Source organism: Dermacentor andersoni, chromosome 7, assembly GCF_023375885.2.
Source record: "Dermacentor andersoni chromosome 7, qqDerAnde1_hic_scaffold, whole genome shotgun sequence".
In the NCBI taxonomy this organism is placed as follows: Eukaryota; Metazoa; Arthropoda; class Arachnida; order Ixodida; family Ixodidae; genus Dermacentor; species Dermacentor andersoni.
This window is the reverse complement of record NC_092820.1, coordinates 90,656,112-90,668,651: the sequence shown is the minus strand read 5'-3', so window position 1 is coordinate 90,668,651 and position 12,540 is coordinate 90,656,112. Positions and strand designations below refer to the sequence as shown.

Here is a 12,540-nt window from a genome sequence, read left to right as displayed (position 1 = left end):
TAGGTGTGTGGGGACTGCCCTAGAGTTACTCTTCATGTGTGGCTGTCTGTCGTCTCCAGAGGCTGCGGACGACGGCTCGCGTGTTGTTTTAGGTTATTGGCCCGGCTAGAGCTTGCCGTCTTACTGGTCGCGCTCTTAACTTTGTCACTGGATCCGTCTACGTAGCATATCATATTTTCAAATTCTGAAAGAGTTGATGGAAGTTTTGCGTAATCTGCACTTTATGCACCAATTGTTCGAGTGTTGCCTCTGCCGAGGTCGACGCCATGGAAGCTGGTGTAGGCCCCGCCAAGAACTGTTCGGGTTCCTTTGGGGTGACACCTGGCGCAGGAATTCGTGGCCTGACTTTAAGGGAGGCCAACTCTCGTTCGATTTCCTCTAGGCTTTCGGGAAAAAGTCGAGTTTCTTTTCTTTATTAATTTTTTGATATTCTGGATTGGAAGTTATGGGAACAGAGGGGGCAAACGGCCCTTGCCCACGTTACCTTGTTCGTCAGAGTCGGGTGTTTAGTAGGGGGTTGTTGGCCTTGAGCTCTGGTCTTTGGGGTTTCGATTAAGGAGGGTAGGGAGGGCTGGTCGTTTGGTGGGCATTTGAGTCGTGTTCATTAGCGGGACCTCGATCTTGACGGTGACTGGACTATTCATGTTGGTGGCGTTAGTTAGTACTAGGAGTTTCTCTCCAAGCTGAAGCAGCGAAGTAGCATACTCTCACTCAGTGTGGAGTGCTTCCTGCTAAGGCGCAGTTTTCGGGAACGCGATTTCTTGCTAGGAAGGGGTTTGAGGCGCCTTTTGCAGGTTCTATCCCCCGTAAGGTGTCGTTCTCCACAAGTGGCACATATGGATTGCATTCATGCCCTACCATGGGATCTATTTGCCCACAAGGGTGACATATGACAGTGTCCGGCCATACATCGGAACGGTGTGCCGTTTGGTAACAGACCTTGCCCACTTGCGTGGTCGCCTTGTAGGGATAGCAGGCTATTTTACCCCCTCTGTAAAAGACAAAGCACGGAGTCAGCCTATCTAAAAAGGATAACTGCTGTTTTGGTCGTTCCGAGCATGCGAAGTTGCCGAATTCACACCTCTTGTGTTCGTATGCGGATGTTTGTCCTGAGTTCCTCTGTTGTTGTATTCGGTTCTAAGCCGTGTATTACCCCCTTGGTCATGCCATTGCTAGTCACCACGTATGGGCTCACCCGGGAGTTGATGCACATGCTTGTGATTCGGCGAACCAAATCTGCGGCCGACTGGTGCGACGTTGATACTCTGAATATGTTGAATCCCGGCTCGATTCGTAGTGGAAATTGCGTACCTGATACTTCATGGTCGCATGCTGTGATCAGAATGTCCGCCACATGTGGACTGCTCAGATGTTTCTTCGGCAATCTCAGGTGAAGTCTCACTACGATTTTCGAGTAGTCTTTGAGCAGGCAAGGGGAGGGGGATGAGGTAGCATCGTGTGCTTGTGTTTGATCTGGTGTTGGCTTTCCCTCCCGGATTCCCTCCGCTGGTCTGTCAGTGCTCTTCGGGGACCCTGGTGGTCTAGGCCTGGACGTTTCTCCTCATTTGCCAGGTTCTTCTTGTGACAAAGTATGAGGACCGTTTGCCATCCGTCATTCGTGTTTTTTTTTGTCCAATGGGACATGGGTCTTAGCAGCGCTGTCCTTGTGCGTCGGTGAGCTGCGTTTCTCAGAGACTCAGAAATGCATCTTATCGAGGTGTGGCCGACCTATTTCGTCCGCAAAGGGCTGTTCGGCCGTCCGGTCATGCGGCGAGGTTGGCTGGCAGGCGCCATGAGGCGCGCACTCGTTGTTGACGTGAACGGCGGCAGCCGCCTACGTGGCTACGGTAGTCTTAACGAGCTGCGAAGTTGTGGATGGGCGTTTCGGCTTGTGAAATGAAAGAGTTTGGTCCCCCATAGCTTGTGGTTGGTCTCGTTACCACATTTGGGCTTTATGCGAGACATCCCGCGACGATGGTGACGTAAATTTGCCTGAAGTGTGCACATACTTGCTATCAACATTATCAGTGTGTTTGACAACTGTATCCACCGACACGATTTGTATTCCACAGTTGGAATTAAAGAGCCTCTGAGTCTCCCACTCATCACCGACTCCCACTTCATTCAACGTCACTAAATTTCTAATAAAATATTACTGCGCGACATCGGGATGAAAGGTATTGGGATATGATAGACATACGGCTCTTTAATGCGCAACTGCTGATCAATGAACTAGAAAGCGACATCCTATTGTTCTTACATTTGTATTCTTATCAATAAGAAGAGAATTTAGAAACCCATTGCAAATATAGAACGAAAAGTGGCCATAAAGATGTGTTTGTAGATTCCATTTCTGAACTATAATATTTACATGCTCCTGTTACTAATCTACACGGGTTTAATCACGAGTGAAGATTTAGTTTTCATTATGAATTTTGCCTAACAGATAAGGAATATTGCAATCAAATACCGCGGATACTACAAAAATGACTATACCAGGAGCGGTATCAGATGCAGGTGGTCGTCACAGTTCCTCGTTCAGTGTAACAAATATAACGACTTACGATGTGTAATCGCTTTAATCTCTTCTCGCTTTCCACAATCGAGTTTTCCTCTTCCAGCGACACAAATGCTTCTCATTGATGAGTTCATGCCTACGCCTTAGAAATAAACACTCAAAGAAAACAAGCTCCACGAGTAATAGAGTAGAATCTGTTTATTCCTGCAATGGCACCAATTAGGTTTAGTAGGAGGATTCCTGGAAAAACGGTGAAAAAGACGCATATTACAAAATAAAGCGTCACAATAACAACGTGTCATTAGAAATAGAAACTACCGAGTCCAAATAATTTATTGAACTATATTTTGAGGCGTTGTAGGTAACAGAGTTATGATACAAACAACAAATACTGCAGAGAAGATCCAGAAAAACAGCGGATGTCAATATACATTTGCCTTCACGACGACAACAACGTAGCGTGACGGGTGATATGGAATGGCCAAGCAGATCCAACAACTACGCAGTGACGTTTTAGAGGCAAAAGTGTTTCTTTAAGCGCTTATATTTGACGAGTGCGCGAAGAAAATTTGATGTAAACAAAACAGATAAAACAATTGATGGGATGAGTGTTGCCTTGCTACTGCGCCTCGTTAAGAACAAGTTGTTTTGGTCATTTTGATATGTCACTTCTACACGTATCTCTTACTTTCTGTTCATTAATCCCGGAATTCCTGTGACTGATATACAAACCTATTCAAAACCTGAAAATATTTTGCAAAGATGCGTTTATATTGTCATATTTCTATAAGTGAGATTCCAAAACTGTCTGAAGCGCATTTTTGTTCTTGTTCTAGCAATAGGTATCAGAAGACATCATGTATTACTTACCTGTCAAAATAATACGTTCGATGAAGTGTTAATTTGAAGAGTTTGCGCGGACATGACAGGTATGTTAACGTCCACCTGAATGTAAGTACAAGGTATTTTTTCATTTCTCCCTCATTGAAAGGCGGCCGCCATTGCCGGGATGTTTTGCATTGCCATCTCGTGCTTCGCAATAATAGCAAAAACGACGCTCACAAAAGTCACGCCGGTAAAACGGTCAGATACTAGTTTGGGTGCCTTAAAGTTTTCTTGATGTAGCGAAAACGTTTTTTTCTGCTAGTTTAATAAACAGGGAAACACGCATACACTCGTATGGTCCACGGTTGAAGCAGGAGCGATGAGCCTCGACCCGTTTCTTTTAGGTGTGGGCCTGCAATGTTCAACATGTCCTAAACTGCGGTGTACATTGCATATACCGTACTGCATGTTGTACTTGCAAGTAGTTGATGCCAAATACCTGTAGCAAATTGCCGTCTCATTTTCCTTTCTTTGACAAACTCTAATGTCAAACCATATTTGTGTTTACTAGTGATGCCCCATCTATTTGTTGTAGCTCACATTAGACCATGGATTAGTGTGTTGTCGCTCTAATTTGCATTTTAATGTGACGCTCTGTTTTGCCTCTTCCTTTCATTTACCCATTGCTCTTGCTGCCGTCGCTATCTCGGACGCCGCTTTGGAGGTGGTACAGAGATGCATATATGCAAGCCACGTGACATGGAACATGGAACTACATGGAAGGCACGTGACAGAGCAGATGGTGCGACAAACACGTTTGGACATTTAGCGCACTTGACATCTGCACTTTTCCTTCTGAAGCTACCCGGAGGTCGTCGCAATACCCTGTTGACAGCTAATATTATCCGTGATCCTCCACAAAAACATTGCAGAAACTGCAGCGCATAACCTTTAACACTAACATGCAACAATCCAGTTGGGAGGTAGTTTGAATGGAAGAGAGGAGGTGGGGATAGTAGCCAGAGAACAGGCAGAATAGCGCAGTCCTGAAACGAGTGAATGACAGCCTTAGCACTCTTTGATCTCAGTCTTAATTCATGTGGAAGGGAAGGAGTGAGTGGGCGAGGAAAGCTACTACTGGACGCAATAGTACTTGCAGAACAACTCGATAAATTGAGGTTCAAGCTACGGTACCGTGCGGTTCTGATATTTCTGAAAAATAAACATAACGCAACTTTGTCAAGCGGACAACTGACGCTTGATGCGCCGACGCTAAGCGGCATTAAAGCTCCGCATCACTTAGGTGACACTATGGAACTGCTAGCGCATAAAATTAACTCTTCTCTATCCGCTGCGGTATCTTTGCGCCTACGACAATGTTCGAGGTGGAGGGTGTGATCCAGTCCGCGGCAGCCGCCTTTCGACGGGGGCGAAACGCAGTAAGACTCGTTAAGAACACGTTGAAAATCCCCAGGGTGTATGCACGGGCGCCACTACGGCGTGCCTTATCCGCTTGGCGTTTTGGCACGTACATGTCTATAATTCAATTAAAGAATACCATTTATGCGACAATGCGATGTTCCATGTGAGCCAAAGACAATTCTAAGCCTCTTGGATATTATGAAACGTGGCGCAGAACTACGCCTCAGCCAAAGACGAATCTTTGTGTCTTCTGTCAACTACGCCGGCAAACAGCAGTGGTCGGCAAAAGGTAACGTTTAAGATCCCCTCACCACTCTCGTATTAGATTAACGCTTAAGAAATTATACATTCGCCATTAACACTATTGCACATTGTGACAACCAATACAAATAGCGCACAACGCTTTGCTTACATCATTTCCAAGCGTTCGTGGAGCTCGCATAATTACTGAATCACTCGTGAAGCTTGGCTTTGTATTCTTCCATTGTTTCCTCCAGTGACAGTGACTAGTTGGCGTAAGACATAATCAGACGCAGGGTTATTGAAAACTTCTCAGTAAATTCGGCCTATAGTTGAATACGGTCAAAGACAATGCCTTCCAAGGCATTTCTAGCGTAGGAACAATATGATGTATTGTAGGAGCCGCGCTTGAGCGATATCATTTGATCGAGATCGCCAACACCTCGAATCGCCTTCCAAATTGCTGACACCGGTTATCATTATTGGCACCGTATCCGTCAACATCACAACTATCATCATATATATCGTCATCATCATCATAGTTACGTGCGCCCTACGTACCTCAGGTGCCCGTACCCAGCCAGTAACCACACGGTCCCATAACCTGTGGCACACGCATTGGTCTCAGTGACACCTATACATAGAATGCGCTCGCTTCCTTATAGGCCCAACAAGGCGTGAAGCAGGTTATAAATACGCTAAACAAAATTTACCCAATGTGCAAAAACGCTGGTAACATCCCAAGTAAGATATTGTCTTGGCAAATAATATATTGTGCTTCCACACGCAGTGCACATGTCCCCTGTTTTCGTCCTCGAATTTCCTATCAACTAGTGTTTGCTGTGTCTGGCCATCAACGGCGTTTTCTTTATTTTTACGTCGTACAACGACCGGATAGGCGATGCTAATGACAACAGCCGTAAAAGCTTTGGTTCAAGTGTAATTAAAAGTGGTTGGGCTTACCACCTACAGGAAATTTTATTTCCTAGAACAGAAATTTTAGCAAGTCCGTTTATCGTATTTCTCTAATCTATATGGAGCGCAGGGTGGCCTATTCCAACCACCACCAATTTTTACCGCTAAGGAACCTAGAGAAATGCAAAGGCAAACGGGAAAGAAGTTGATAGATGTCTATCGATTACCCATTGGTGCTTGTGATTTATAAGGAAAGATGGGCGAAGAAAGAATTTAATACGGGCAATTTTTGACAAACACTATCATGTTTATTGTTGTCTTCAGAGCATGTATGTACGGCGTTAGTGCTGCTAATGTTCACTTAGATGCACATTTCCTCGGCCAAAAAAGCGAAGCTAAAAATTGCGCTTTATTGGCGACCAGTTCCTGTGCAGCTTTTGCGCGCTAGAGAATTCCCGCATAGACTACTGACACCACTCTACTTGAATGACCTTTAAGGCAGCACCGTAGTTGAGCCTGGGTTTATATCTACAGTAAACTAACCGTGACATGACCAACCGTGAAACAGGACTAACCGGAGGACTACACGACATACTACAAGATTAACCGTGAAACAAAGTGCAGAAGAGTACCGTATCCTTATTTCTGGATCTGGGCATCATGGTACGTGCAGCATGTCTTCGGCTTACAGACAACCTTTGCGAACGTTTATTGATGCAATGGACCTCCCCCTCGCCATGGAAGAACTTTCAACGGCTATAGCTGATACCAAGAAAAAGTCTTCTCGCGGCGTAGACGAAGTGAGCTATTAACCTATAACACATTTCTCATCACTGTCTTCTTCGAGTGCAGGAAATACACAATACTTCATGCACAAGTGGTACAGTGCCTGCCGAATTGAAACTCGATGAAATTGTGCATGTCATTATGTCTGGGAAGCAGCCAACCAGCTACAAATATTTCGAACCTATCGCCCTGCTCAGCTGTGTTGGGAAACTAATGGAGAAAGTGATTCAAAGGCGAATCACATTGTTCGTTTAAACGCGGGTCATCGGTCCCAAAGAAATGAATGGCGTTCGGTGGAATACATCAGCACTGGAAAATATAATTGATTTCCTTGATTTCTTTGATTTCCTCCATAAAAGACCAACTAACTACTCGATATATTCCAACCATCATCTTTCTTGACATCAAAGCCGCCTTCGATTATGTCTTACATCACTCAGTTCTCCAGGCCCTTGAAGCTCTTCCTTGGAGGACTCCTTTATACATGGCTATCAATTATCTCGAAGGACGGCAAGTTTGTACGGTAACCCCTGAAGGTATGACACCTTGCTATATTGTTGAAAAAGTAGTTTCACAAGGGTAGTCCTCGGCCCTTTTTCTACTCAACATCGCTCTAGTTAATTTGAAGTAGAGTCTACAAACTAGAGTACATATCACACTGTACGCTGGTAATATCTGTATATGAAAACGGTAAAATCCCATCGTGTAAGTCAGCAGCGGCAACAGCACGCGCTTTTCAGCATGTCATTGTACCTTAGATCGCGTCGCTACATCTATCACCAGAGAGAAGCATCGCTATGGCCTTAACTTGAAAGCGCATAGATGGCTACACGCTGATGCTTGTAGGTCGAGCCCTTCCCTACGTACGGACACATCGCTTTAAGGGTGTCTTGATCAATCGTAACATCTGCTGGACACCGGATGTGAAAATGTTACGGGGCAGAATCCCCGGCGCATTCGAAATTATTATTTATATTGCTGTACCTTGGTAGGGTGGCGACTGCCGGTCGATCGCGATGCTTCATAATGCTTACGTTGATGACCATCTACACTACGGTCTTCCTATCGTGCAGTGACTGTTGCCAACTAATCATAAAAGCTTGGAATCGGCAGGTAACAATAGACTGCGTGTTTGCATTGGTCATTCGAAGGGGTCTTCTTGTATTGGTAAACTAGCCGAGGCCCACTGTTTCAGTTTTGACTTGTTACGAATCAGGAAACCGTCCGCATACGCATAAGACACCTGGTCCAAAGAAAGAATCATTTCTTGAGCAAAATCAAAATGGAAAACAATTCTGGATTTGGGCAACCTGTTGCGAAATGTCACTATGTATCCTCAAATAGACACGACAGATAACGCCGCCAAATTTCCCGCTGTGGATAATGTCTCCTCTACGCATTCGAAAGTACATCCGTGGAATAGAGTCCAGGAAGAACATGCCTCAACCCGCTACCTTACAGATGTCCCTGGTCTGCGTGAGCGAGAAGTGCTCCACTAGGAAGCACACATTTACTGGCGGTTCTTCTAGGCCACATAGTTCTTCCTGAGGTATTTTCTTTCCTTCCACAGACCAGCCATTTTCATGGCGTTTAGAGCAAGTAGCGCCCTTAACATTGTCTGAGTGATACGGGACGAAACAGGTACTAAAATACGTAATATAGCAACTTCAAGAACAATAGACAATCTTAACAGACTCGAAAGAAGCATTCCAGAGCTTTGCACGAAAAGTACTTAATCAAGAAATTACACTTTTGGCCCAGGATATAGCATGCCTACACCACATCGCATCTAGCGCTGGACATGCGATAGCATTTCAGAGGCTTCCAGGAAAGTGCGGAATAGTAGGTAATGTAAAGGCGGATGAGGCAGCACGCAAAGAACATGGTCGCATAAAATTTATAAAAGTGTTTTCCCTCAAATTGAAGCTGCTGCTTTGGCGAAGCTATGTTTATTCATTGAACGACGTACATGGTGGTCTTTACCTTCAGATAATCACAGGCATTTCATCAACATTGACCCAGAACTCCAATCAAGGCTACCACAATGTATACCATGGCATTTGGAGACCCACTACCACCGGTTTTGACTTAACGTTGCATAGGCGAACAATCTTCTTTTCTGCAATGGCCAGACCACAAAATCATGTTGTGAGAACTGTGGCGTGGTAGAATCTCAAGCGCATATTTTGCTCGAGTTCCCGACCTGCAGAGACGAGCGATATCAATGTACGATGAACATAAAAAAGACAGACCATTGCCCCTAGACATTGACTGAGAAGCTGAGTCCCTCGCCTTGCCAATCAAAACAGCAAAATGCCCTGGACTTCTTGTTTTTATGTATTGAATCAATTCGTTTGGTGTCCAAACTAAGACTTACGTGCATCGTGTCATTAAGACTTTGGTTTTATTTTATTTTGCATTTACCAGATACATGCGTCGCATCGGACACTTACTATACTACTGATAACATCACATTACCAGCCACATGTTTTTTTTATATTACTTTTTTTCTTCTGCCACCTTCTTTTAGGGCGTTTCTTTTCCTTCGTGCCATCCCTTGCACAGTAGCATGCAGGCAAAAATATGCTGGCAAAACACTCTGCATTTTCAATAAAGAGCATTCTCTCGCTCTCTAGCCTAGAAAACAGCTGCGGGGTACTTCCAGTGCGAATTAGTGCTGGGACGCAGAAATGGATCTTAAAGCGATTTGTGATCGGGGTTTTTATAGACAAAGACAAAAATTCACCTACGATTATCCTCTAATGCGGAAGTTCAGTACAGCTCTATGTGTGTCTTCATTTCCCGTGTCAATATTTTGTATAATTGTAATGTAGGTGACCGATTTATACTTCGAAGGGAACATTGTGAGCAACGTAGCTGGCGTGGACAATCTGTCTCGTACAGCACATTGCAAATGGAGCGAAGTGTGGCACGACTGCCTCGCTAATCGGGAGATATTAAGATGCAGACCGTAGATGGGTGGGCGCAATTCACAGCAGCCAACACAGACAGATCTCCGCTCATGCAATGCTTTTTTTCAATATAGACGGGTGCTCTACGCTGGCGCCATATCGTAGGCATTGTCGCCGCACAGCCCGTCTTTCGTGGCACTACGCTTTTCTTCTCAAGGATTCTTTCCAACAAGAAGGACAGCGGCCCTTCGTCGCGGAGAAATTGTGCCATCAGTGTCAGCGGCGAAAACACCCAAGGAAGAGTCGCATCGAGCCTTTCACGTAGAAACCATGGGAAGAGACTTCGCACTGAATAACCTGTAGTACGTGCTGCCGAACATGGAGATCCTGTGGAGCCAATGTAATAGTTTACTCTGTGCTCCGGGTGACGCGCATACCTGTGACTTTTATTATTTAAAGGGGTTAGAAGGTATGTAGACTCCAGCTACTCCAAATGCGTGTGAAGTCGGCTATGGAGGCGTTGTTGTCGAAATATGAAACAGTTTATGCCACATTCACGTATCATACGCCACCACACAAAAAAATTGCGCGAAGAACGTCATTTAGCCTTCTTGATGGCCGCGAAATGACCACAATGCTTCACCAGTACCGCGTGACTGCAGTAATTTAGGCATGAACGCTGAAGCTTCCACTCAGAGTGTTAAAGTTTACGCGGAAATCCTCCAGCAAACCGCATTATGACGCGCAATGTAAGAATTTCCCACTAGATGCATCAACTATAAGGCTGATGAGAAAGTATGTGTTTGAAGTTACATCCCTTGGCAGAAATTTTTTAGAAAACCTACGGTGCAGGTTGTTTTTGCGCATAAGACGCTTTTCAATGTATTAGACAACAACGACGGGATCAGGTCAATTAGCCCTTGTCATTCGAGTTCGCCTTAGCACCCAGGAGAATGTGCGGCATCATATCCTAGTTAAAGTGGTTTCCAGGCTTGCACACGACCTGGCTAAACGTAGCAGTTGCGCTAAATTGTTGCATACCGTTGCACGTCTCTTTTACCATGACAATTTCCTGTAGCTGAACAATGGGGCGATAGTCTCTCTAGGTATAATACACTGACAGAATTTCGCCGTGGGGCTCTAAAAAGAATGAGAAGGCCAATGTCTTCATCGCATGAATGAATGTTTGATGTTTAATGATGAATGGGTCATGTATGGCCAAATAGCTCCATGCTAGTGAAGGGTGCACGCGTGAATGCGGATGTAATTAAATCAACATTCCTCGTATTCCTGGTTCCTGCTGTTTGTGTATTCCCACCATACATATATGAGGATGGTGGTGGTGAAAACGGTGATTGACTCTTCAACCTTATGATTAGAGCCCACCGATGGTTTGGATCGATTTCGCGTATGGTGGCCGGGAACTTGGGGCCCTCAGCGACTCTTAGAGATCTGTAGGTGGTACAATGAATTTGTAACCCTGCGCCTGATACACCTGTACTTTTTGTCATTTATACTTACCATGTTCATCATTAAGATGCCTGCTGGGGAGAATATAGGCGAGATGAGACTATCATAGAATTCATGTACTAGGAGGTCTGGCGTTGCCTGAAAACTTGGATATATAAGCCACCCCACCGGCGTGTTACGAATATACACCGTGAATATTTCACCAGGCGTCAACTTCGCTGAATCATAATGGTGGCTCCTGCGCTGGTTTTCATCATTAAATGCAATCGTGAGACTGAAATGAAACAAAAAAGATACATCAGAATTATGCCGCCTTGGAGAGTCAAAACCGAATCGCACGTGCAAATCCAGCAAATCCGGGCATGGCGTACGAGTCGTAAAGATACAAAATTCGAGTAATCAGGTACGCAGTGTAGTGAAAGAAAAACAGAATTCCAAGAAAGCAGTCCCACAACATTCGCTTTCAACGCACAACGCGATATGACTGGCCGGTTGGTCTAATAGCAATCAACCGTCATGCTGTAAGTGATAGGCGTACAAGACGCTCGGTCCCGCTTCGAGATTGTTGGTGCAGAATGTCGCAGAAACAAAAAAAAAAAAACACCCTGCCCCACCAGCCTGTCCGTCCCCCTTCCATCCCACACCTCGGCTAAATTTTTTGTCGACCGAAGTGTCATGTGGCTACACCGGGTGTCCTATAGAAGCAAAAAAATCCTTTTCTCCCTACAGTTGTCGTAGATTGAAAAGCTCATTTCGAAAAAATTAGGCAGAGACACCCGAGACCGTTTACGTGCGGGAATTCAACATCATTATAGTTCCTGCGGTGAAATATTCTCTACCTATGTTTTCGACATCCATTAAAGTTCTTTCTGCTTATCCGGTGTATGTGGTTGTGTGCACGTTGGCTACACACTGTGAACATCCGGGTAATTTGGCTGCAGAAGGATGAACTTTTTACCCCCACTTTATTTACTCATGACATGGCGCCGCGTCATTCACGTTGGAAGCGCCGTCAAGTGCGCAGTAATGCAAGCACTATGCGACATATTTAGTCAGCCCGAGAGCTCCGACATGACGTGTACGATGACACATGCACTAGGCACGTATTTAGTTAGCCAGAACCGCAGAGCCGCCGTGGCGATGGGGAAGCATGATTGTATCGAACGCCGCAGCTCCGGGATCAATTCCTATTTCTGACATGTTTTTACACTTTGCGCTGATGCCCATATTTGGTACCATCGCTCGGTCACTGGGTTCATTTTTCAGGATATGCATAAACACGCTTGACATCTGAGATATCCTAAGCGTAAAAATTTATTTGAGAATTTGCACGAAGTGCATGAAGTGCTCCGCGCCACAGGCATCAATTCGTTTTTCTTTATTTTTCCACCTGTGGCGCGTACACGCAGAGAACCTTTTTTTGGGCCTTGGTGAGTGACAGTAGCAAAGGCA

At 45.1% G+C, this 12,540-nt stretch overlaps 1 protein-coding gene across 2 annotated transcripts in view; it reads right to left on the bottom strand.

Moving 5' to 3' along the window:
* Nucleotides 1–2,698: 2,698 nt before the first annotated feature.
* LOC129385710 (uncharacterized) overlaps nt 2,699–12,540 on the bottom strand; it is a 95,765-nt gene continuing 85,923 nt past the window's right edge. For both annotated transcript variants that reach the window (XM_055072698.2, XM_055072699.2), the window contains 2 exons: nt 11,140–11,362; nt 2,699–2,758 (listed from right to left, as the gene is read on the bottom strand). In XM_055072698.2, coding sequence (XP_054928673.1) covers nt 2,744–2,758; nt 11,140–11,362 — 238 coding nt within the window. In that variant the 3' untranslated portion in view covers nt 2,699–2,743. The remainder of the gene's footprint in view (nt 2,759–11,139; nt 11,363–12,540) is intronic.